Source organism: Dermochelys coriacea, chromosome 4, assembly GCF_009764565.3.
Source record: "Dermochelys coriacea isolate rDerCor1 chromosome 4, rDerCor1.pri.v4, whole genome shotgun sequence".
NCBI classification, from domain to species: domain Eukaryota; kingdom Metazoa; phylum Chordata; order Testudines; family Dermochelyidae; genus Dermochelys; species Dermochelys coriacea.
The window spans coordinates 130,857,758-130,884,881 of NC_050071.1; the positions used below are offsets into that span (position 1 = coordinate 130,857,758).

General features: G+C 44.3%; 1 protein-coding gene across 3 annotated transcripts in view; it reads right to left on the reverse strand.

Moving 5' to 3' along the window:
* Nucleotides 1-27,124, reverse strand: part of FGFRL1 (fibroblast growth factor receptor like 1) — a 245,202-nt gene that overhangs the window by 106,861 nt on the left and 111,217 nt on the right. For all 3 annotated transcript variants that reach the window (XM_038400871.2, XM_043512689.1, XM_043512688.1), the window contains exon 3: nt 19,568-19,840. In XM_038400871.2, coding sequence (XP_038256799.1) covers nt 19,568-19,840 — 273 coding nt within the window. The remainder of the gene's footprint in view (nt 1-19,567; nt 19,841-27,124) is intronic.

A 27,124-nucleotide genomic window follows, 5' to 3' on the forward strand; every position in this document is an offset into this window, starting at 1 on the left:
GCCTATTGTTTACATCCAAGAGAGAGAGGCACAGCCTGACTTCTCAAAAAATGATAAATAGCCCATCCTTGGCGTCAGATACTTTTCACAACAGCCACAGCTGACAAGTACTTCATCTCCCAAGCTTCTGGGGAGGAAAAGGACTCATGAAACCATCTTCAAACAAAAGCATCACTCCGAAACAGGGCAGATTCTAGCCCTCCCCTAGCTAGAATTCCCATAAATTGCTCCTCAGTTGGGTGTTTACTCTGCCAAAGTGCACAGTGGCTACCAGGAGAAGCTGAAGTGCGCTTGCAGTTGTCAGGAGACTCTGCAAACACAGTACAAACAGTGGGCTGTGCGGGGGATTGAGGAGGCGCCATTCCTCTCCTCTCTTAGATTCCTGGGATTTCTCTGGAGAGAGCATCAGGCAGGTCTGGGAATTCCATGCTGCATGTGAAGTAGAACCAACCACTTTCCCATTCCCTGGGCAATGAATGAGGGGGATTGTCACAGGCTCTTCTCTCTCTTGGCTGTTCAGTCAGACAGGATGAGATGTGGATCCCTGTTTATTTTAAAGGCCTTTCTGCAGAAATAACATTACAAATTATTCTATCTAAAACAAAAGCACATGGCCTCCCTTTACAATGAGGGACATTTACTAGTGCGCAGAAGGAAACCCAATCGAATGAGGGGGGAGGGGGGTTTCCCCTCAGATCAGAATATTTTTGTGATGTAGGACTCCCTCCTGTACAGTGCAAAACACTCTGGTCCCCATCCAACAAAGCACTTAAGCACTTGCTTAACTTTAAGCAAGAGAACAGCACCACTAACTTAAAAAGATTGTGAAGAAACAATGAATTACCCAAAAAGTTGTAGTAAAAGCCATTTGCGTCAAAAAGGATTGCTTTGATTTGTGTGACATAAAACTCAAACCTTGTGGTTTGGCTGACATTAAAAGATTAATGGACTGTATGAATACTGCTTTATTTTTTTCCTTGCAAGCCTGGAAATGGTGATTTCCCTGAAATAAGGGGGCACAACACACGCACAGTAATGTATTAGTTACAAGATGGATGGAAGGAGAGATTACTAATGCCTTTGCTGAGTTGGACCTTCTGCAATGAAAAAAACACTCGCTTCCCTTTAATCTCGACAAAAACATTTTCTGTGCATGGATTGTTAATAATTTAAGTTGTGTTTAAACAGGAGCATTGTTCTTCACTGTTTGTCTCCTTATTGTACTGTCATTCATATAAGATGGTAACTCAAACATCTAAAGAGGGATCACAGGCTCTTGCATTGTGTAGAGGAAAAAGGTGTTGACCCGTATAGTGTTTTAACAGTTAGGTTTTCAAAAGGGTATATTTATGTTCTTCACTGTTACTGTGGTTTCTAAGGAGGCCCTCTTTAAAACATTAATTTGATAGCTGCAAAATACATCATGGAGGTACGGAGGGAAGGAGTAATTTCTATGTTATCTGACTCCTTTTACTGCTCTTCTGGGCTTTTTGTTTCTCTCTCTCCCTTTTACTTGGCTTCAATGAGAGCAGTAGGGTTCTAACCTGTCAGCGCAACCAGAGTGAAAGTGACGTTTTACGAGTGGAAGCAGTTTGAGGATGGTGCCTTGTGCTCTTAACATCTTGACATCTGAACCTTCGAGTTCAGCAGCAGCGCGGCTTACAGTGGCTGCGGCAGCAGGACACCTTAAAAAGCAGTGAAACTGACAATGAAAATAAACTACGTTTGCAGCACCGCTGGAGTCTGGAAGCCGTTAACAAATATAGCAGTGTCTGAGTGTTAAAATACATAAATCTGTCATCATTACCAGGCTAAGGGGTTGTCATCCTATTCACAAAATAAAGGAACTGTGCATAATCAGTAGGGCAGGGAGTTCAGAACAAAGTGCGCCTTTTACAAATTCTCGACTGCTGATAGACGGATGTTTGCTAGGGACTTAATGTCTTTAACAGGGTATGTTTAAGAAGGCATGTGAGTTTCAGAGCTCTTGGGATTAATGTTGGGTTTTTTCCCCTCTTCTTTTCCAAATTTATTGCCAAAAAGTGTATAATGTAAACACTCCAGACTTCTACGAAATCTGTATTATGACAAAGCAAGCAGCATTCTAGAACAATGATATTATTTGAGTACAACACGGAATATGTTCTTTCTCTCCTCAAACACACAAAAAATTATTTAAAAATAGGTTTATGCTAATTGTCAGACTTTTTTTCCCCTCTTTATTTCCCATCTTTTTCTTAAACTGAATGCCAAAGACAGCATGGAAAAGGTACAAAACCAGACCCAACAGAAATGAAATAATACACTTCCTCAGCATCCGTACATTTTCATGGCTAACATACTTATATGTATGGATCACGAGGGTGTAAGTCAAAGAGACAGTCTCCTAAATCAGCAAAAGTAATTCACACTCTATAAATTAACCAGGCTGAGTGTTGCTGATTATACAATAAGTAAGCATTACATACTGTACCTTGATCTACAAACCTTCCTGCTGGGCACTTCTCAGTTACTTGACGTTGCAAACAGTGAAATGTGGTTACATGGTGCTACTCACTCTATGACGAGAGGAGATATAATCTGAGGGTTCAGTCACTGTATCTGGGTAGGTGGCAACGTGTGGGCATGTATCTTGGAAGTATTGTGCCTAGGAAAAAGAAAAGGAGGACTTGTGGCACCTTAGAGACTAACAAATTTATTTGAGCATAAGCTTTCGTGAGCTACAGCTCACTTCATCGGATGCATTCACGAAAGCTTATGCTCAAATAAATTCGTTAGTCTCTAAGGTGCCTCAACTCCTCCTTTTCTTTTTGCGGATACAGACTAACACGGCTGCTACTCTGTACCTAGGAAGTATCCAGCCCAGCAGCCTCATCTGTACTTGGGCATCTGTGAGTCCAGAAGGGACTGCAAGAGCTAGTGATGGCACAGGATAGAAAAGTCAGGTGACAAGAGCTGCCCGCCCCCCTTTTGGTCACTGTGAAGGGAAGGAAGGAGGGACAGTGCAGAAGCAGCAGGGGATGCTGGAGAGAAAAACAGAGGTCAACGGGGATGGGGAAAAGTTGCCAAATCTTCTGCTGCTCCTTTAATGCTGCTTGCCCACATAACTGTCTGCCTGCTGCACCCTTTCAGCAGTACACACACACACACACACACACACACACACACACACACCTCCCATGGCGGCCTATGCAGCAGCCAGTCACAGGATCAGCACATGAGGGATGGGCAGCCAGCCACCCAGGGGTGTGGCAGATGGCCGATGCAGCTTGCTTTTATCAAGGAGCAGTTTAAGAAAACAGGGAACAGGTGAGGAGAGGGAAAGACACTCCAAGGAGTTTGAGGGCAGGGACAAGAGGGGCAAAGGCAGGGCTGGCCTTACCATGAGGCAACCTGAAGCAGCAGCCTCAAGTGCCAGACTGTGGGGGGGCGCCACTAGGACTCAGAGTGCAGAAAATTGTGTCTGCTGCTGGTGCACATGTATTCTCTCTGCTCTAGATGCACAGAGATGGTGGAGTGCTGTGCTGGAGGAAGGAGGGCACAAGAGACATAACAGGCAGGCAGGAGAAAAGGGGAGAGAGAATAACAGAAAGCAGCAGGAGCTGCAGGGAGAGAGAGGAGGAGGAGCCTCTTATGTACCTCTCTAGCACCCCCAGGATTAACACCAGCTTCTCAGAAACCTTCCTGTTTCCTGCTGCTTCCCTGAACCCACTTGAGGAGAACAGGCCATCAACTGAAGTAGTAGGAGCCAGTTAGGTCCTTAAGATGCTGATATCTTCCCTCACCCAGGCCCTGCGACCAGCCTGCTTATTTGTCCCCTTCAACTGAGTGTTGAGAGTCACTATAGCTGGCACAGAACAGCAGTCATGAGTGAAAGAAGAAAACGCCCCTCTGGGGCAGCATTCAGAAAAAGCAAGCAAGCAAAGGAAGCTTTTCTAGCTAAGGAGGAAGGAGCTCTCCTGAGATACATAGACACACATGTTCATGGTGAGCCTTCCGGCCCCAGTGAGGATGTGAGTGGTGAGGAGATAGATGCCTGATCTTCCAGTTAGTCAGAGTGCAGGTGATCTGGCAGTTACTGCAGCATTCATATCTCCATCTCAAATGGCTGTAACCATGCACATTCCTGAAGAAAAGTGTAGATCAGAGAAGAGTGTGGTAGAGATGCAAGAAACAGCTGCTGCTGAGTTTAGTTCCTTAAGTCTAGATGATCCAAGACTGGGGACCCACTTGAGCAGTAGCCTGAGGGACTTCCTTGTACTGCATGGGCCACAGCAAGTGAAAAACTTCATGTTCCCCAAAGACAATGAAAATAGAAGTTTCCATCCAACACATTACTGGCGTGAAATCCCCAATGGTGACAAAGTGGAGAGGCCATGGCTTATGTACTCAAAAACCCAGAATGCTGCATACTGTTTTTGTTGCAAACTCTTCCAGTCTAATGTTCCAGCCACACTGGGTTCTACAGGAACAAAGGACTGGAAAAATCTGGCTAGAAACCTGGCATGCCATGAGAAGGCAGCAAATCACCAGAGAGCATTCCATAGGTGGAAAGAGCTTGAGATGAGACTAAGGTTAAAGGCCACCATACATGATCAGCATCAAGAGAAGACTGCATCAGAGTCTCTTTACTGGCAAAATGTTCTGAAAAGGCTCATTGCCATTGTGAGAATGCTTAGTACCCAAAACCTAGCACTGAGTGGCACTTCAGATCAGCTGTATGTGCCAAACAATGGACACTTCCTTAAATTGTGGAGCTGATGGCTGAGTTTGATGCTGTACTCCAGGAGCATCTAAGAAGAGTCACCACCCAAGAAATGTACAGACACCACTACCTTAGAAAAACAATTCAAAATGAGATTATACAGTTACTGGCAACAAAAGTCAAACGGAAGATTGTGGCAGATCTGAAGTCAGCAAGATATTACTCTGTTATTCTGGACTGCACATTTGACATCAGCCATACGGAACAAATGACTTTAATGATGCATTTTGTAACAACAGAACCTAGTGAAAATATCCCTGCAATGGTGACTGTCAGAGAGCATTTTCTAGAATTTATTGACATTGATGATACTACAGGAGCTGGTATAACAAATGTGCTTTTTAAGAAGCTGGAAGATACGGGCATTGCAATCGCTGACATGAGAGATCAGGGCTATAATAACGGTGCCAACATGAGAGGAAAGAACAGAGGAGTGCAGACACAGATCCGAGAGTTAAACTCTCGAGCTTTCTTTGTCCCATGCAATTCTCATTCATTAAACTTGGTGGTCAGTGATGCAGCATCAGCTTCTAGTGAGGCTCCTGAATTTTTTAATGTAATTCAAAGCATCTACGTATTTTTCTCTGCATCAGCTCATCAATAGCAAATTTTGAAGCAACATCTGGGAACAGCCTCTCTAACACTGAAACCACTGAGTGCTACACGGTGGGAAAGTTGAGTGGAGGTGATAAAGCCTATCAAACACCAAATTAGGAAGATAGATGATGCCATAGTTGCCATTATGGAGAATAATGTTATGACGGGAACTGTGGGAGAACCGTGGCAGAGGGAAATGGAATCACCAGAAAGATACATAACTTCAAATTTCTGTTGTGGGTTAGTGTTGTGTCATGAATACTGTTTGAAATAAATGTTATAAGCAAGACACTCCAAGATGTTGACCTTGATATATCTGGAGCAATGGAACAACTGGACAAAGCAAAGTCATACCTACAGTCTTACTGGTCAGATGAGGGATTTGAAAATGTTCTGAAGAATGCACAGAAGTTGGCAGAGGAACTTCACACCGAAGCTGTTTTCCCACCCATTCAAGAATACAAGAGTCACCGAAGAAGAAGACATTTTGATTACGAGGCACGGGATAATCCCATAAGAGACCCCAAACAACAATTCAAAGTTGAATTCTTTAACCAGGTGCTAGATTGTGCAATACAGTCAGCTGAAGAACATTTCATGCCGCTCAAGGAACACAGCAGTATATTTGGGATGTTGTATGATATTCCAAAACTCCTCACTATATCTGAAGAAGACCTACACCAGAAATGCAGGGCACTAGAAACAGTGTTGACACATGATGACATGTGCGATATTGATGCAAGTGATTTAGGTGATGAACTGAAAGCCCTTTCAAGATACATTTCAGCAGGATCGACTCCAAAGGCTGTTCTGGAATATATGTGAACAAATAAGATGACCACCCTCTTTCCAAATTCTTTTGTTGCTCTGCGCACACTTCTAACACTTCCTGTAACAGTTGCCAGTGGAGAACGCAGCTTCTCCAAGTTGAAGTTAATAAAAACACATCTATGCTCCACAATGACACAGGAGAGGCTGGTCGGCCTTGCAACCATGAGTTGGCCCAGACTGCGGACCTTCAGGAATCAGTTCAAATCTTTGCAACCAAGAAGGCACAGAAAGCACCACTTTGATTATTCAAACAGATAAAAATGCAAGTGTTTACTATGCAGACAAGAAAAGTTACATTTGCTGTTCAGGCCTTTGAAAGTTAAGTGTTATTTAAAATTTTTGAACAAGGCATTTTAAGTTGTTACTTCTCCTTTATTGGGGTAGGTAGCAGAGCAGCACCATGAGAAGAGTAGAACAGGAAGAAGGCAGAATTGAGACCTTTCAAAGTTTTGGCCCAAGCAAGTGAGCATGGGGGCATCATTTGAGCTCCCCGCCTCAGGTGCCAAAATGTTGTGGGCCGGCCCTGGGCAAAGGCATCAAAGACTTGTGGGAGAAAGCACAATGGGAAGACAGCACAGCCAAAGGGGGCAAGGAGGAAACAGGGGGGAGCACGGATTAGGATGGACATCTTGGGCGGATGGGAGGCATCCTAAAGCTGCGGGGAAGGAACCATCTTGATTTTGTGCATTGGGGCCCATCATAGTGTTTGGCTCTTGTTACCACAATGTCCCCAGGAGCTTCTGGGGAGCAGAGCTGCTGGGCCACCACGGAAGAGGATGCAGGCTGCACTCCTGCTCATTCTGGGGAAGCAAAGCTGCTGGTGGCTGCTCCTTGCCCCTTTTGAATAGGTTAGCACTGCTTTGGGTATTGGCAATTGCAGTCCTTTAGCTCAAGGACTGCAGCTGGGCCAGAACTTTGGTCAGCAACTTCAAGTCCCTTCCTCTGCCCCTCCCCTCTTATCCACACACACAACCTGCAAGGACCAGGAACGATCTAGAACATTAGTAAGCATCAGTAAACAGATGTGGTCAGATTGGTGTAAACTGGTTCAACTTCACGGATACCAACAGAGGCTCTTATCCACCGTCTGCATGGAGGGTTGTGCTTGGTGGGTGTTTGGCTGGCTGGTTGGTTGGTTGTTTTTTTCCAAAAGAAGTTTGGGATTAATAAAGTCTTTCAATAAAATAGGAAGTGAAATGATTTTTACCCTCGGATACGCTGAGCAAAAGAAGTGAAATGTCCACCATAAACTAGTTTGGACCAGGGGCTAATTCTATTAATATCAACTAAGAGAAGAAAGCCATAGATCAAACACACTTTTAATGTCAGTCCTCTTGACACTGCTTATTGCTTTCATTCCCAAACAAATAATCACACAGCAAACAGAGCTGCAGCTTGATATTTGCATGGACATAGCAGCAGCCACACACTCCAAAGCATCTGCAAAGGATTGTGGGCTAAATGCACCCATATGGTCTGCACGCCTTAAATTTACACTGACTGCAACTCTGGCTTGCAATCCTCTACCGCAGGATGGAGTATGCAGGGGGAAATTATATATACATACATATATGTATGATTTTCATGCTTACATCCATGGAAAAAAATCTTTTAATTTCCTTTAAATTGTGAACAGGTGTTGTCACCTTCCAAACTTGGCTTCTATGTTACAGCTTGATGGGGAAAGAAAAAGACGTCTATTTGAAACAGTGGGGCCTTTGTTGGCTAGCACATGATGTATTGATAAGCATACCGTAAAGTATGTCAGAAAATCAAATGAAATTAATGTCCACATTTTTTACAAGATCTTTCTTTTATTTTGTGTGTTAGCACCGAGTTACGTTATGGATCTGGAGCTGCAAGACACGTTACTGTAACACATGCATGGTATTTTCCAGCGTCACACACCATTCACATGGAGTCATCAATGGAATGGCTTGTTGATACATTTTTAGTCAGTGCCATTTTTGGAAAGGTTACAGTTAATATTGATACTGTGGCATAATAACTTCTTTCAGAGCCCTTACGCAGAAGGAGCTTTCAGTAACAAAATAATATGAGCCATATATGGATTTCAGACCTATGTGTGTGACCACTTGTTGAAACCACTGAAGTTGGGGAAACATTTTTCCAGCAACATTTACCTTTTTGTTTCAGATGATTTCTCTCCTGTCCTTTTCCTTCCCACAAAATTCAACAAAGTGGGTACTTCCAGTTGGGAAAATTCAAATTCTAGACTTGGCATGCTGGGACAAGGAATGTGTCTGGCTTTTTTCCAGAGAAGCCTAAGGGAATGAGAAATTCAACTGAAGTTGGACACCTAACTCTTTCAGGCACTTTCAAATATCCCAGCCTATGTTTGTGCTGTGTCAAGACAATGGGACCAGATCATGGCCTCTAGGCACGACAGCCATGCAAATAACTGACCATGATGAGCTGCCTTTCACTTGAGGTAAGTCCATTTTCACTCAGACAATGAGTTGTTTTGCTGGAAGAGGAGCTCCATTTCCTAGTGAACGCTTTGGGAAGCATGGGGAGTTTTTTTAGAAATATGAGTCAGTTTTCAAGTTCATCACGAAATGTGAAAACACTCAAATGTCCATACTGAGTATTTTTCACTCCCCTGATCAAAAGGATGAGTTCCTGCAGACCTCAGGGCAGAATTTAGTTTACTCCTTGTACATGATGCATAATATGCTTTCTCTTAACAATACATCTGATGTCACATTCTCCGCAAAAAATGAGCTCCCTCTCCTAGCTCTGGAATTGGATCTGTGCAGATTGCTGTGACCAAGCTGAGCTTACAGGGAACTAGTCAGTAGCACTCTTTGTGCAATTACTTCAACTGCCAGGCTCTTGGGTGGTGATTTAAGGGACCCTCTTCTGCTCAACTCCCAAAAGCCATAAACAATCTTGGCTTTAATTAGCAACACAACCATTACTGTCAGTGAATTAATGGGGCCAGATCCTCACCAGGTGTTAATCAGTGGGTATAGGCACCAGCAGATTAGGGCCACAGCAAATTAAAGGTGAAAATGTTACTATTTACTATAGCAAGAAGTTTCTCATTTTCACATAACAATAATCATTATTAGTTGTGATTACATGGTGTGTAATTGTGCCCATGCAGCACAGACTGCCTTTCACATTTTATGCTGGAGTTGATGTATGAAAAAATTAAGTACTAACTCTGTAGTATGACTAATGAAAGCTAAATCACTCTTGTTTTTTAAATACAAATCCTGCATCTTTGTCAAGTGTTGACTCATGTCAGTTTTCTGCTTTGTATTAAAAGTGTCCTTGGTGCATGCATTGCTGACTCAACATTGATTCACAAAGTTATTGCTGAGTACGTCTCTCTTTGGTCCCCAGAGTTTGCTAAGAAGCCAAAACCCAACTATAAATGCATTTGTCATGCTTTTCCAAGATGGCTGACCGCACCTGACTACGGGCTACAAATGTTTTCACAGCTTTTGTACTATAAATGATTTCTACACAGATTGATGACTTCATCGGAGATCTGTAATGCAAACCATATTTTACTGTACTCCATTTCTTTCACACAGGATTTTCTAGTACTATAAGCAGTGAGAACCATGCTAGAATAAATGTCCATTCATACACTGCCATGCTTTTTTTTTTTTTTTCCTGGATACTTATATTGACTTTTTTTTTTAAAAGGCTCTTTTAATGCAAATTTTTCACAGAGGCCTGTTTATCAAAGAGAGCTGTCTTGGACAAGTTGTAAAAAACATAAAATAGCAGCTGGCCAGGCAGGATAAAGCTACTTTAAAGATAAATCTTCTAAGGCCACTAAAGATTCTCTATGCAATCACTTTCAGCAGACAGATTTTAGACATTCAATAGCAAACCTGATCTGCTGGAGAGTGAGTTACAGTTCAGTTTCTAAGGGTATGGCTCCAAGTGCTCAGAGAAGCCTATGACAACTGGCTGTTTTTAACCTCCCACCTTCCGTAACATCATTTTACAGGTCATTACACAGACAGTGGATGAGTGGTATGGGACACACTATAAGGGAGTCAAGCTGCCAAGAGGAGGAGGATGTGAACAGAAAGGTGATGGATTCTTCACCACAATCTTCCTCCACATAAAACCGAAGAAGTGAGACTACAAACACAACAGGCTGAGATGCAAAGCAGAAAAGAAAAACACCAGAGCAGCTGCTTCTTGGGGTTGAATGTTGATCTTGTTTTGAAGTTGTGCTGGGATGCATCCTACAAGATTAAGTTGGTCATGCTGCAGAAACTAGCTACCTACACAGCTCTGCATGTACTGAGAATGGCAGGGCCCAGACAATTCTGCCATCCCTATCTGGTAGATCTCTAAACAGGGTAATAAAAGGGTGAATGTATATATTCAAAGACAAATAAAGGACTATACTAATCTTCAAGTACTTGGTCAAACAACTCAAGTCTGCTAACATGTTTATTGGCAATAGCAGTTCATGCTGCAATCATGGAATCGGAAGGGACCTCAGGAGGTCATCTCATCCAACCCGCAGCTCAAAGCAGGATCAATCCCCAATTTTTACCCCAGATCCCTAAATGGCCCCCTCAAGGATTGAGCTCACAACCCTGGGTTTAGCAGGCCAATGTTCAAACCACTGAGCTACCCCTCCCTGCTGCATTTTGACTGACTCAGGGGGGCCGGGTGCCACCCTGCCTTCACACGTTCCTCTTTCCCCCCCTGCAAGGTTGGGTACAATACTCAGATTGGCCCCCTAGGCTCATCTGCGGTTCTCACAGGTCCTGAAAAACCTGTCCTCAATGTTGGTAGAGATCACAGGATTTGGCCCATAATATTTTCTTATTGAAAAGCTCCGTGTTTAACTTCAGTGAAAGAGGTGACTATGCCCGCAGTGTAAATATTTAATAATATCATTTTCTATGGCACCCAGCTGTTCTTTGGAGATCTCCCCTTCAATGAATGACCCGACTTGTGGGCAAAGTGATATTATTTGTTCTTATAGGCCGGGCATGAAGGTTGTCTAACATTTCCCATTATAAAATCCTGCATTCAGTTATTTATAATTTTGCCAAACTTTAACTGTTTGGTTAAGAGGTCCTGGCAGCTAGATTTTCGGCAGATTCTGTCTGTACTGAGCATGATCCATCTTGGGGCTACATATCTGAGCAGAATTTTCCCTGAAATTGCTGGCCCCAGCTGCTGTGGCACTGGGAACCACAACTGACAGCAGGGAGACTGACTTTTCGTTGCTCTCAATGCTCTCCCTGTAGGAAAAATCAGTCTGACATCAATACAGAGTGGACAAGAGCCAGACAGGTGTGCAGGAAGGAGTGGGTTGGGATAAGGAGTGCAGGGAGGGAGAGACTGGGACTGGCTGGACAAGGAGACTGGGATGAGCTGTGTGAGAGGGGAAGGGTGAGGCTGGAATAAGCAGCCAAGAGTGGCGAGGAGAGAGTACTGGGGAAGTCTAGAGGGAATGGAGCAGAAGGGTCCGTGACCATTACAGAACACTCTCCCCCTTGCCCCCCAGAACCTAATATAGAGCCCATCATTTCTGAGTCTCACCATTCCTCTACTGTCAGCAACTAAGTGCATTTCTCATCCCCCTCAAGTGACTGGTCCACATACAGGATGACTACCTACTACTGCTGTCAGTTACTCCCTTAGCTCAAGTGCCAGGGGCCTGTGCACTGGCAAGATTCCACTCTTGCTGATGAACCGTGTGTGTATCTATAGGATTCCATGTGACAGGATTTGTTTTTTTCAGTATGCTCTTCAAAAATCCTAGGAAAGTTACCCACAAATGATATTAACATTGCACAGTCAAGCACTCACTCAAAAGTTAGGCAATGCCAGAATTAAGGTCATCTGTGCAACCTTAATTCACTCCCCCTTGTCTGTATGTATTATGATACGGTCTTTAATTACATGATCCCATGCTATATTTTCCCCAGGGCCCCTGTGGGGTTGGCAGTTTCCCACAAGCACCATGGTAGCAGTAGGTCTTGAGTAGAGTTGGCTGAAATTTTTTGACAGAGCAGCCCCTGCTCTCCCACTTACGGTCAGAGCAACTATCTGAGCAGTGGAGTATCAGAGGCACGACCTCCTCTACTTGCCTCTGTGAAGGAAATCTGAGTGTGCAGCAGGTTCCCAGAACACCATACATAACCAGTTTTCACAGCCAGAAATCTGCACGACTGCTCAGTTTAAAGACAAAAACGAAGTTTCTTTTGATAGCTACAGATCATGAACTGGCAAATGGCCTATCTGGATCAATTGAGTAAGAAAAAAACTTCAGTGGACAGCCAGAGATAACAATTTCATGGGGATATTTATATAAATAACCCTTGTGGGGTTGTACAGCTCATTTGTTTTTGATGGAATTCTCTGGGATAAGGAACTATGTACTTAATCACCAGAATGCTAATACTGATTAAAAAGAGTTCTTCTTCCAGCATTTGTAAATCTGCCTGCACTGTAATTGCCATCCCAGATCTTGTGGTAAGCCACAAAACCTATTGAGCCTGGCTATGAGAGGAAACTGTAGCTTCTACTTCTATTGGTTATCTGCTTTTACTTCCTTACATTTCTTGCAGAGGTGGATTAGAATGGGATTCTTGGATGTTTGGGATCCAGAGCCCACGCTCAAAGGGGACCTGGATATGAGCAGTGTAGCAACTTGCTGGGCTCCGCAAAGGCCTGTTCACTGGGAAAAGGGATGGGCTGTGTAAAGGCAGAGGAGGAAGAAGAGGCTCTGGAGCAAGTGGTGGAGGAGGGATTGTCTTTTGGTTAAGGTACTAGCCTGAGATACAAGAGCTGTGGGCTCAATTCCCAGCTTGGGCATGTCATCTTAGGCCAGGATTTTTAGAGGTATTTAGGTGTTGCTGCGCTCAGCATTGCAACACCTAACTGATTTAGGAGCCTAACTCCTGTTTTCAAAAGTGATTTAGGCACTTATGAGCCTAACTGTCATTGACTGGCCATGTCTCTTGTGTTTGTACTCTCTTACTATGTGTTTGTACAGTGCCTGGTAACAAGGTGCCCCAATTTTGGCTAGAGTCTCTAGACTCTACTGGAATATAAATATTAATTAATAATAATGATGAAGGGGAAGAGATCTATTCTTTCAAAGGATACAAGGGAGAGGAAAAAAGGTTCTAAGTACTGGAGATCCCTGAAGTTTTGATGAATCAACTCCTTGTTTAGCCTTCATCAACCCTCACTTTCCTGTTGCTTTTAATCAATTTTTTTTTAAATAGTCTGTCCCAAGAAATAACAAGTAAATAATAAAATAGCAATCACAGGATTTTATTTGTACTATACATTCCTGATGTACGGTACTATTTCAGGATGAACTGTACAAGTTCCTTCTGTTAAAAGTCAGCAGTTGCTTATTGGAAACAGAATTGAAAGCAACTCCTCCACCTATAGCTTCTAAGCTATGCATGTGAGACAGACAGACACGCACAGTTCACTAAATAATGGGGTTTATGTGCTTCAAAAAGTTACTCTCTTTAGCCATCACTGCAAAAGACAGATCTTCCCATAACCTACCATTATTCTTTTAAAAGGAGGGAGGAAGTGTGATACTGTGGCAAGGAAAGGTATGGGATTCAGCATTGCTGGGTTTAACTCCCAGTTCTTGTAGGACCTTGAGCAAGTCACTGAACTTTACCATGCTACACTGTCCTCAGATATAACATGGCGTGACATCTACCTCCTTCAAAGGGGTTTTGCAAGGCTAAATATATAGTGCTTTCTAACAGTGCTGTGAAATCTTTAGATAAAAACTACCATGTATGTTTTCATATATTACTACGTCTTGTTATGTTCTGTTATAAGGAACAGAGGTGAAATCCTGGCCCCACTGACGTCAACACCCAGCATGTTTCATGGTGAAAATGGATTTTAATTTTTTCAAGCTCTCCTACAGTAATCATTCACGTGACAGGATGCTTTCTTGCTCTATTTTCTACTCTCTTTGGGATCTTACACCCCACCCGTCACGATGGTATCCAAGCACCTGCCGTAGTGTATAAATATATGGCATTACAAGTAATGCTGAAAAAAGATTCTTAAAGTGCTCTTTAAAAAATGAATTTTAAAAAAAAGGACCATATGGTTCAAAAGGCCATTCTGCTTAATGATGTTTGCGCTTTCCGGAGCACAAACAAAACGGCACCATCAATTTGTTCTCCATCCTCCAGCTGACAAGCTGTTGGTTTTAAAACACTGCCATGTTCTTTAAAATAAACAAAGGTTCCTCTTCACACAGAGAGCATTTTCACAAGAAGAAACCCCAGCATCTGCCAGATGCATTAAGGTTCAGAGCCAACTTGAATTCTTTGAAAGAATCACACAGTCATACCTTGTGCTGACTTTCAGACCTCGGCAGGAAAGATACTCGGGTGACATCTGATTTCAGGGGAAAGAGCATTTACGGACGAGCAATCAGTTTGAAACATAAAACGAAGAAGTCTAGGGACAGCCATTTGAGACAAAGGCTATGTAATAATCAACAATCAAGAATGGACTGAGCAAATACAACCAACAACCTAAGAAGTTAAAAGATGCTATTCTTAGCCAGCATTAGTATCAAGACATAGGGAGGCGAATGATCACTTGGCACAAACTTGTCCCCTGTTTAACTTAACTCTATCACAAGCTTCGGGACCACACTATTCAATACACTTTGTTGGGTTTTTTTGTCTTTTTCGTGTTTAGCTCTTTTAAATTCCACACGGGCTCAATCCTGCACCCACTGAGGTCAATGGGAGTATTGCCGAATGCTTCAATCGGTGCAAGATCAGAGTCTATTTAGCTCTATTTAGTGTTTGTGCTAAGTATTGTTAATACTATTGTTATTAATACAATTTGTGTGATGATACAACTTACCAAAGCAGCCTGTTATCTTCAGAGATTTTGCCTCATCTCCAATTCAATACTAGTCCCTAATTCTCATTTCCTGGCCTCTGATTTTTCATCCCTCCCCTGTGTTGTTTTTTTTTTTTAAACAAGCGCAGTTTGGGCCCGATTCAATTCCCAGTAAAATCAAGGAGAGTCTTCCCGCAGATTGCAATGGGAATTGGGGTGGGCCTTTGATCCCATGTAAGGTGCTGGAACAGTATCCAAAGGTTCACAGAATGGGTAAAGCACAGGCAGTGGCAAGGCAGGCTCCATAGCACTCCCCCATCAATATGCCAAAGTACCATCTCCAGGGGTAAGAGATTAGTTAAGTCTCCATAGCCTACTCACTCTTTGCCCTTTCCGCTGAGGCTGCTAAAGTCCAAAAAAACCAACCAACCAACAAAAAAGAACCAATGCTGGTGTGGAAGGGGGATGCGATGTGGGCATAGGCCACCAGACAGCCATTGGACGGTAACATCTTTCAGTCACTACTAGTGTTATTTGGTGTGTAACTACATAGGGTAGAAGCAATGAGCTCATTAGCAGGACATTGGGAACAATGCCTAATTACTGAACTACGGTGACTAGGGTATGATGATCAGACAAGTTGATGTCAGCCTGAAAAGATACAGGTGGGTTTTGGACAGATGACATTTCAGAGGCTGGGGGTATAGAAGAGCAGTGAAGATGAACTGCATCTGAGTGAAAAGGAGAAGGCTCCTAGTCCTCTAATTTTCCAGAATAGCAACAAAATTGTTATACTGAGGATGAAGGCGGTAAGATGTTTCAATGAACAGAGAATGGAGTCAAGAGGAGCCGGTGAGGATGTCCAAAGGCAATGCTGGCTCTTAGTGTATGAGTAGCTGTTATCCCAGCCAACAGCTGACATTATTGAAATCCTGTTACCTGAGGATTTCCCTTCTCACAAGAACTGTTAAAGCATTTCCTGGTCTCTCTTCTCTAAGGGGCCTGGAGGTCTTCACCAAAGTGCAAATTCCAAGAACCACCTGATTACTAATACAATCCCCCCCCCAAGGTGCCCTGGTGTCTGCTTACATCACTCAGCATCCACAGTAAAGCTTAACTATTTCTCTTATCCAGCAAACATAAACTCAGACAACTATCATGCTGCAGTCGTTGTGCAGACCCAGGCCGCAATGACAGCAAAGAGTTTAGAGAGGGAAATAGACACTTGGCTAATATCTGACCTCATTTACACCTATGCCACCCCAATGCCAGGCAGAATGGCTTAGGGGGCAGCAGGCTCAGCAGCACTCCCAACAGACCCCAGTTTACAGAGGTGGAGATGTGACTGTGCCTGCAAACCACCTAGCCATGCTCCTTTGGTGCTAGAAGAAGCTACGTCTGGGCACATTATCCAGGCTCTACGTAGCACCCAGTGGTGCCCATTCTCTCTGGCAGGTTTCCTGGGGATGGGAAAATCACCTCTGCCCCCCGGACACTCACACAAGATGAGGCAAATTTAGCCCTTTGCCATTATCCATTTACTGTCTTCATGTCATCCTGCTGCCCGTATTGTGCCTTCAGTGACTCATCCTACAATTCCCACAGCTGGGAAACCCCTCTTCCCACTCTGCTCTTCTATCAGCCATATGTCACTAATCATCGGCTCCTAGTCACTGAATTCTCTCAGCCTGTCTCTAAAGCTGCTGTCGGATCAGTTAGCAGCACAGCGCTCCCGAAAGCATGTGCTCATTTCCTCAGCCCTGGCACTGAACAGGCACTACTTCACACTGGACAGACCCCAGGCCTCAAGCCTCAACTCCTCTTTCCAAAGGAAATTTAAAAGTCATTATGGGCCCTGCCATGCTATAGGTGTATGCAGTGCTTTTCAGGCATTAAAGAAGAGGCTCCCAGGAGCTGATAGGCTGCATGACTGAAGAGAACTAAGTTACCTTATTTAAGAGCTGTTAGCTTTTCAAAACTAAGAACTTAACAATGGCCAAACTGGGTCAGACCAATGGTCCATCTAGCCCAGTATCCTGTGTGCTGACAGTGGCCAGTGCCAGGTGCTTCAGAGGGAATGAACAGAACAGGTAATCATCAAGTGATCCATCCCGTCACCCACTGCCAGCTTCTGGCAGTCAGAGGTTTAGGGATACCCAGAGCATGGGGTTGCATCCCTGACCATTTTGGGTAGGAGCCATTGATGGACCTGTCCTCCAAGAACTTACCTCATTCTTTTTTTGACCCAGTTGTACTTTTGGCCTTCACAACATCCCCGGCAATGAGTTCCACAGGCTGACTGTGTGTTGTGTGAAGAAGTACTTCCTTGTGTTAGTTTTAAATCTGCTGCCTATTAATTTCATTGGGTGACCTCTGGTTCTTGTGTTATGTGAAGAGGTAAATAACACTTCCCCATTCACTTTCTCCACACCATTTGTGATTTTATAGACCTCTATTCTATCTCCCCTCAGTCGTCTCTTTTCTAAACTGAACAGTCCCACTCTTTTCAATCTCTCCTCAGATGGAAGCTAAGGGTAGGTCTACATAGCAGCTGGGAGGTGTGATTCCAAACATAGGCAATCAGTCACATGCTAGCTTACCTCAAGCTGGCCTGCTAAAAATGGCAGTGTGACTGGCGCGGGACAGAATAGCCGTCTAAGTGCAATCCTGTCTGACCCCCAAGTGCATACTCTGAAGGCTAGCCCAAGCTGCCAGCCATGCTGCACTTCTATTTTTCGGCACTAGCTTGAGCAGAGCTAACACAGGTATGTCTACCTATGCTGGGAATTACACCTACCAGCTGCTGTGTAGACACTCTAAGAGTCTCCATCCTAGGGGAAGGCTATCCCTGTGGTTAAAGCCAGCCTAACTCTGCCACAGACGTCTTGGGTGACCTTAGGCAAGTCCCATAGGAGCACATTTTCAAAAGAGCTCAGGGCCAGATTTTCAGGAGACTTCAGCTCCCATTTGGCCACCTAAATAAGGGCCAGGTTTGCAGACGCGCTCAGCACCACACAGCTCTCATTGTAACTTCTGTGCCCAGTGTTTCAGTGGAGCTGATGTGGAAACGTGCCCCACCTACTGGTGTGAAGCTGTTTTTAAACAATTCTGTCCTCAGTCCCTCTGTGCCTTCCCCACTCCCAGCACTTTGGCTACGGTACTGTGCACATCTCTGCAAACAGCTCTGCAAGGCACAGGTTATTTCTAAACTTTTTCTGGGCAGAGATGCCAAGTGCACTCTCCCCTCCTATGCTCCCCTGCAGGGCTCCCTCGGGAGGGCCGGATAAGCAGCTTAGTTTGCGTCAGGCCAGCAGCTCCTTTCTCTAGGCAGGAAAAGGGATCTTTTGTCTTCCCCTCCCGTACTCGCTCTGCAGAGTGGCACGATCAGCCCCTTTCCTCTCCCCAGAGATTTTTTGGGCAAAGAGCCATGAATCTGGTTTCTGGCATGAGTCTGGGGTTGTTTGGGAAGGACAAGGCAGGAGCGGGTTAGAGTTCAAACAGGGCTCTTCTGTCTTCGCAGGCAAGGCTGCTCTTATCAGCAAGAAGCTTTTGGTTGTTTAAAATGAGCAGAGAAAGAGGTAGGACTTTGTGGGCTAAGTATTCATGCTGGCCAAGGAGGCTTTTGGCTGGGGGAGAAGGTGGGTGAGTGGAGGCCTGTAGCATCTTCCCACCTTCTAGTTCTTTCCTTTCCTCCCTCTGCATCCTGAAACATGCCACTTTTTAGCCAGCCCTCTCCCTCCAGCTAAGGAGAGCTGGATACATTTTCTGTCAGCAACTGATGGAGACGCTCTGAGCACTGAGAGTGAAAGAAAAATCATTCAGGCCTCTCCTGGGCCCTCAGAACCATCGACCCAAACTCAGTATGTGATCTTGGATCTCCATCATCTGGGCCAAGATCTTGAGAATTTTGGGGGCATACACAGGCAAGGCTAGCCCCTGTGGTCTCTCCTTCAAAGATAGAGGCCTCTGCACATCCATTCTAAATCCTGAGCCCACTGATGGGGATTCTTTGGAAACTTGGGACCCTTCAGGTCCAGTGTTAGCTCTGTGCCTAGTTTCACTATAGCTAGATTTATTCCTAGCATAGTCTGCAACTGCTCACTGCACAAATCCCCTTGTTGTGCCCTTTAATATGGGCTTGTTAAAATTCGTTTTGAGAACTACCCTGTTCCAGCAGCAAACATAAAGATCAGCATGACCTCTCCTTATCACTCAGCCTTTCCTGTGTGGAATTCGTTGTGATCTGTGCCCTAGTGATTATTGCATCACTTCTGTTTATTTGTAACCTTTGGCACTCCATAATCTTATCTTGCGGCTGCTGATTGCAATGCAAGAAATGTGTAGCACTGTAGCTAGCCTTAGCCATCCTCAAACACTGGAATGGGCCATTTAAGTGGAGGTCAGTAAATGTTTAGCAAAGAGGGCCTGCAATCACTGCCAGGTGAAAAGAAATCAAACTTTTCCACTACCATTAAAAAAGGCAAGATTTACATTTCCTCCTGCGGCACTTACCAATCACAATAAGGGTGTAGTTCACACTCATACTGCCAAAGCCGTTGGTGGCCTTGCAGATGTATGTTCCCGCGTCTTCACTTTCCACCTCCTTGATTTTCAGTCCTTGCTGCAGGATCCGGAACCTAGTCCAGCCACTGTGGATAGTCCGTCCATCTTTCATCCACATAGTCAGAGGTGGTGGGTCACCTTCTACTGGACACAGGAGCTTGATGGTTCTTCCTAACCTCACGGACTGACGGTGGATTACTTTATCAGCAATTCTGGGTGGGCCTAACAAAGAATGGGAAAGAGAAACAAAAATTAATATGATCAGAACTAGTTCTATCGCAGTAGCATCTAGAAGCCACCGGTCATGAAGAGGGGCCCTGTACAAACATAACAAAAGTTACTTATTGAAAAGAGATTACATCAAAATGGAAAAAACAGACAACAGACAGATACAACAAAGAAGATACCATCAGCCCATGGAGGGTTTGAATCCAGAACTTAGACATTCTTATCACATTGCTCTAACCCCACCCCTTTTCTATGTCTTGGGGAACTGGTTCCCAATACCCAGATCACTGGTTGTTTTAAGCATAACGAATCCTGAAGCCAAAATTCGTAACAGCATTGGTACTTAAAACAAGGAGTTATAATCCTTTTATGTTTATATGTATAGCAATTCCCTTTAATAGTCACCAGATGGGCTTTGTCAGCAGCAGGAATCATAAAAATACACTAGAACGGTTCTAGGACACAAAGAATGTGCTGGGTAGCATTTACTTAACGACAAGGTACAGGATATCCTGACATGTTAACATCGCCTATATGCAAAGTGAATTTTCGGGATATTTTTATCCATTGCCTCGACCTTCCCTTGACAAGTTCATTGGACTGACCTGACTGCTGAATGTTTCCTGCTGGTACAAGGCGATAGTTTCATGCATAACAAGGTGTCCTGGAATGTGACAACTTGAACATACTGTGCTGCATGATAATGATAACTACAAGGCTGGGGTGGGAGAGTGATAAGGTCTCCCACACCGTCAGCTGTCCCCTAGTTACAGAACCAAATTCAAAGCCAAAATGTTCAAGTATGTTTCTTTATTTAATTAAATAATTGTCTTTATTGGATTCATTGATTTATGAACTTCTATAGCCCCTACCAGTATAACAGCCAGGCTCTTTCTCAGAACATTTCAAAAACAGCCGAGGTCAATAAGTGTCCTGTTCCTGCATAAGGACACAGCTGTTTTAATGGGGTCTGATGACTTGAGGTGCTGAGAGACCTCAATCCCCTCTGTGCTTCAATGGGTTTGAGGCTGCTCACCATCTCACAACAGCGGCTTAGAGGACCTGACCCCTATGGGAGCTGTGCTGAAGTCCCTTCTCATGGTGGTACGCATTTCTTTATAAGAGCAAATCCTGTTACTGCAATGAGACTATCTGCATGAGTGTTCATCACCATGAGTAAGGCAGGCTCCATAGTGACTAGGGGTCAGATTCTCTCACGCTTACTCAGCTGGTGGGTCCCATTGACTTCAGTGGGACTGCAGATGGGTTAGGCTGCTATTCAAAATGAGTAAAGGTGTCAGGAGCTAGCCCTAAAATAATGAATGAGTTTAATCAAAAGCCTGATTAAGTCAATGAAAGGCTTCATATCAGGCCTTGGAATTCAATAGATTTGGGCTCTGGTGAACTGCCAAGAGCAAGTCCCAAAGGCTGGGACCCTCACCTGAGAGCCCCAGTCCTGGAAAGCCAAATTCCAGGTGATGGTAGTTAGAGCACACCTCAGCCATCACCTGCTGTAAGCAGGCCAATAGGAGAAGTGGTCTCTCAAGTAACATTGCCCCCCTGATTCCAGAAGGGATATCAAAATACCATAAGAAACGCTGCCATTGTGTGTTTCCAGCAAGGACCTTAAGGACTGGAAGTCTTACAAGCAAAGCCCTTCTTGTGAGAAACTCAGAAGTCCAGTCAATTTTTGCAAACTGCAAACGTTTGGACACTTTGGAGAAGCTTCAAAAAGTCATCAGAACTTTTGGAGGCTGACCTGAGTCTAGCCCCATTTCCAGACATTTGCGGTATTCACCCATTGTCAGTGATCAGTTATGGGCATAGGCTTTAGTGGAGCTACACTAGCTGAAGCCTAGCCCCAAGTTCTGCGACCCGTCCTCACATGGCATAGTACCTTATTTCATGAGTAAGGGGGGCAAAATCCACACAAGTTTACACGCTAGCTGACATCTTGCATCAAATTTTAGAGTCCCCTTTTATGTTAAATGCAGACTCTGCCACTTTACTCAAACTGAGTCGAACCTCAACTCCATGAGTTACCTCACTGAAATCAACTGCAGAGCAAGGTACTACTCAAAGTGAGCATGGGTATCAGAAAGTGGCCTATAAGTAGTGTTAGGGAAGAATGTGTGGTGTAGGGCAACTGGGGACAGTGGAGGGGGAATCGGGCTCTCCCAGCAGTGTCTTCTTCAAAAACCTTTTCCTTCCAACATTCAACTTGACTCCTGACAAATTTTTAGGCTGGGAGGAATAAGATAGTTTCCAGTGGCGTCATGCGGCTTGTTGCAGGCAGACTGCACATGCGGTTCTCCTGATGGCAAGCGGAGTTGCCTCTGGATCCGTCACATGACTCGGTTAGTGATAAGCTTGGTCCTCCCGAATGCCATTTTTTCCTCTGACTGACCTTTCGTTCTGAGGAATTTTTGGATCGCTCCACTGTCATAAGATCTATACGCAGACCTTTTTGGTGGTTTAAAAACACATGGGAGCCTTTCCCAGAGCCTTTCTTGCTTTAAAAAAAAAATCCTGTGCTGTCCTTTAAACCTACCCCACTTTTAAATTTGCCCCTCAAGTGCTTTCTCCTCCCCCCCCCCGCACCTCCCATATTAGGAGGAGGAATAAAAATGTCCAATTTCTTTGCAGCTATGCATTTCCCTGGGTGCAGCTGCATGCTATTCTCAGAAGGATGCAATTCCAGGGCATGGAGGCGTCCAATGCAAGCTAAAAGCATGTCCCTATGTATTTGGTAAGCAGTCCCATTTTATTACCTATCCATTATTAATAATAAAAACAACTCTCTGTGTAAGCAGCACTCTCTCTCTGGAATCATCATATACCACAAGCTTCAGAGGCGCTCACACGCTCATGGCTGTCACTGTGCTGCAGAGAGCTGGACCTCCGAGAGATGTTTATGGCAGAATCACATGTTGGTGTTCTGTCACGGGTCTCTGTATTTCTTTTTAATGTGCAGGAATCTACTGGGTCTTATTTCGCTACATATTTGCCTTGGGACTGCAATGGTGATAGATGAATGCTTTTCAAGTTGACAAGTTTCAGAGTAGCAGCCGTGTTAGTCTGTATTCGCAAAAAGAAAAGGAGGACTTGTGGCACTGTAGAGACTAACAAATTTATTTGAGCATAAGCTTTCTCATGCTTTTTCATGAGAAAGCTTATGCTCAAATAAATTTGTTAGTCTCTAAGCTGCCACAAGTCCTCCTTTTCTTTTTTCAAGTTGAGATACACTTTGGCACACCTCACAGCAATGTTTGTACTTTGGTATTTGGGGAGGAGATAGGGAGGGGTAAAACATATTTTGCAAAGAGACCACCTGGAACCTCTCATATGCACCGAATTCCAGTTACACAGACTCGACTGAGCTAGGCAGTTTGAACCATTTTACTATCGAGATCTCAGCTTCCCAACAGAAATGAAATCTCTTCTCTAAAAGGTATATTTAAAAAGTGCATAGCTGATCATTTGCTGCTTGGGAGTAGCTAAGTCCTGCTTCTATCTGACAGTTCAAGTGCAGTGCAGTTCCATCTTCCGTTAACTGAGCACCGAATCTAGACCTGGCAAATAACGGATTTTTCAGTTTGTGACCAATTTTGAAAAAGGGAGGGGGGAGGAGGGGGAAGAGCACGCATAATTTTGGGTCAAACCTAAAACAAAACTTCTTCAAAATGTTTGGCAAATTGAAAAGTAATAAATAAATAAATAAATAAATAATTCGGGGTCAAATGAAAGATTTTGTTTGAACCAAAATGAAGCATTTTATTTAGATTTTAGTATTTTAATGTAGTTGAACTGAAAGTTGTTTAGAATCATAAAATGTCAAAATTAATTATTTCCGTTCTTTCAGGAATTTGGGTTCTCCCCCAGAACAACAATTTGGTGAAAAATGACACCAATTCACAAAACGGCTTGGTGTTGTTGAATCTTTGTTTTCCATCAGAAAATAATTTTGGTTGAAAAGTTTTGCCCAGTCTAACTGAATCCCCTCTGTAAGCCTTGTTTCGCTGAGTTCATTGCCCTGGTCACTAATGGAAGGGGACACTAAGGAATGCTGTAACAGTTGCCTTACCTCGCATCCCGCAAACAATTCAGCAACTGGCCTAGTTAGGGATTTGAGAGGATCAGCAGCAAGAGATAAACTGAGACAGCACCACAGATGATTATCTTATCTTCCTTAACTGCAGACAAGGAGTCTGATCCTGCAAGGTGCTGCTGGGTGCTTCCAAGAGGTGCTGAAATCCCTGTATCCCCATTACAGTCAATGGGAGCTGAGGGTACTCAACCCTTTTCAGAACTGGTCCCTACAAGAACCCGGAGCAATGTATGCCAAATGCTGTTGGCGTGAGAGCCTTCTCCTCTGCAGCTCCTGAAGTGGGGAAGAGACTAGATTAGGCTTTGTCTACACTGGCAAGTGAAAGACAAAACTTTAGTTGTTCAGAAGTGTTAAAAACAGCCCCCCCACCCCGAAAGACAGAAGTTTTGTCGACAAGCACCAGTGTGAGCAGCACAACAACACTAATGCCACGCGTTGGGGGTGGAAGTTTTTTGTCAGCAGGAGCATCCTGCTGACAAACAGCGGCTACATTGCACACTTCTGAGCAGCACAGCAGTAATGGCACAGCCGTATCGCTAAAAGCTGCGTCGTGTAGACATTGCCTATCTGTTCTGACTACTCCCTCTTTATCTTTCTTTTCTGCATGTTCTTTCCCCTTCACTCCTCTTTCTCCTCCTCTAAGGGGTCGGGGCAAGGGGCAACGGATTCTTCCTAAAAGTAGGGGGGCCATGAGGCCCCACCCCCCTCCATGGCCCTGCCCCTCCACTTCCCCCAAGGCCTCAACTCCCAGCCAAGCCAGACGCTGGAGCTGGGCCGGGAACCCAGGTCCTTCCACCTGCCAGGGGAGGTGGGGGTCAAGTGAAGCCTCCCAGCTGCCCCACAGCTGCCCTGGCAGCTCTTACCTGGGCGGGGCTCCAGCTTCTGGCTCACTGTGGGCGTGGCCTCAGGGGGAAGAAGAAGGGCTTGGGGCCGGACTCGTGGCGAAATGTGGACGCACCAGACCCATCCACTTTCAAAAGTGGGAGGGCGATGGCCCCTGCCCCCTCCCTGTTCCAGTGCCTCTGGTTGGGGCATTGCTGGATTCATTGCCCAAGCCCCACGCTGTGGGGTGGGTGCACTCTGACTGCCCCAGGTGGGCCCTGCTGGAGAGTTCTAAGTACCCACTTGTGTGTTGACATAGTCCAGCAGAGCCCACCTTGGGCAGTGAGAGCACAACACAGCCAGGGGTTGGACAGTGAATCCCAGCAGCTCCCCTCCTGTCCAACCCTCACTGTGCATGGGAGAAGAACGCCCCCTGCAGCACTATTTGCTCAGTTCGTTGGACTCCAGTGGTGATGAGTCACACACACACACATTCTTTATATGTAAAAAAAAAGTGTGTCCTTGAAAAATTAGTAGGTTTAAACCTGAATTAGTAATTTTTGTAATTACATGTAAAAACCAGGAAGATTATAGAGAATTAGGGAGGGTTGATATCTCTGTGGGTATGAAAATGCTGAGCCCTCTAGGCAAGGTGATTATTCCACTACAGTTTCAGTGACGTAAGCCATATATACAGAGCCACGGCTTTGGTCATGGATGGGTCCTTTTTGCCCCCCAGTCATGCTCCGCCCAGATATTTACATTTTCCATTCAACAAAGGCTATATAGACCAGTGTTCCCCAACCTTTCTGTGGGAATAGCATAATCCTATTCCCAGAAGACTATGGCGGGCACCAGACACCCCGCCATTGCGCCAGCGGGCACCGGGTTGGGGACCCCTGCTATAGACCCTTTTAACACACCATGTTAGGGACGGTGCAGATGAGTTCATAGATTCATTCATAAATTTTAAAGACAGACGGGACCAGTATGATCATCTAGTCTGAGCTCCTGCATAAGACAGGCCATTGAATTTTATTCAGTTACTCCTATATTGAGCCTAGTAACTGGCGAGAGTTGTTTCCTTAATTCCCCCCTCCTCCCCGCCCCAGTTTCACTAGTAAGGCATCCCTGGATCTGACTTGTGAGGAAGGCGTGAAAAGAATGTGGCCTCCTCCATTTGTGCCTCAATGTTACTCCTTCTTCAAATATAAACTAAATATAAATTTTCTCCATAACATTCAAACCAGTGTAGTTACTAGAAGAGATCGTTCCTGGAGTTCCAAGGCCCAGCATGCAACCAATCTTAAAATATAATTTAAATAATCCCTTCTAGATCCTTCACTTAGCACCAAGTTTTTTACTGTTGTTGTTGTTTCACACACACACACACACACACACACACACACACACACGACCATCCCAGAGAGACACAAACGTTTGTTGTTTAAATTAATGCAAGCACAGAGGGACTTTAACATTGCTTCTTCTGTTTAAATATTTCAACTCATATATATGCAGACATATGTGCTGATTTATTTGCCTTGTCTAGGAATACAAGCAACTGGAATCCCCGTTCTGTTCCATTTTATAAAGGGACAGATCTTACACCTGTCTTACTGAACAGCTGGGCAATTTTCAATTTATATCCCGCTATAGTACGCTCTATCCTATACCATAGAAACAGTTTCACTTGCTGCTCTGCTGATGACATTGCTTCACAAGCATTCCAGTTTCCTCCCCCCACCCCTCTCCCCACACCCCAGTCTTGACAGACTCTGAGCTGCTGGCGGTTGTTACTTCTTGATCATATAAATTATGTTTTGCTTTAGTGAGTAGCCATTTCTGGGAAACAGTGAAAAAACTTCTCGAAAAGTATTTAAGACATGATGGTGTAGTGTCCCGTGGTGTACTGTCTGCATTTCTCACAGTAAAAAAAGCTCACACACGTAATTATGTTTCCTTGGACTGAGCTGCAAAGTTCATGCTCTCCTTCGACTCATACATGTACTAAACATGAATTATGACTCTCTGTGAAAACCATCTAGATATATCGTGTTTTGATAATGACTTGAACTTAGCGCTATAATTTAGTGACAACTAGAAATGAAGGCTAAATGATTTCCCACTCCACATTCCTTACTTCCCATGGACCCCTTTTACAGCTAACCTGGGGTGGAGGTGCCACTCCTACAATTGTTTGGACTCAGCTTTGTTATTCCTTGAACTATTCTTACTCAAACTTTACATATGGCGAACACACGAGTGCTGAACCATGTCCTAGGAGACCATTTGCCATGATACAGTTCAAAGTGAATTTTATTAACACATTAAACATAATTACAAAG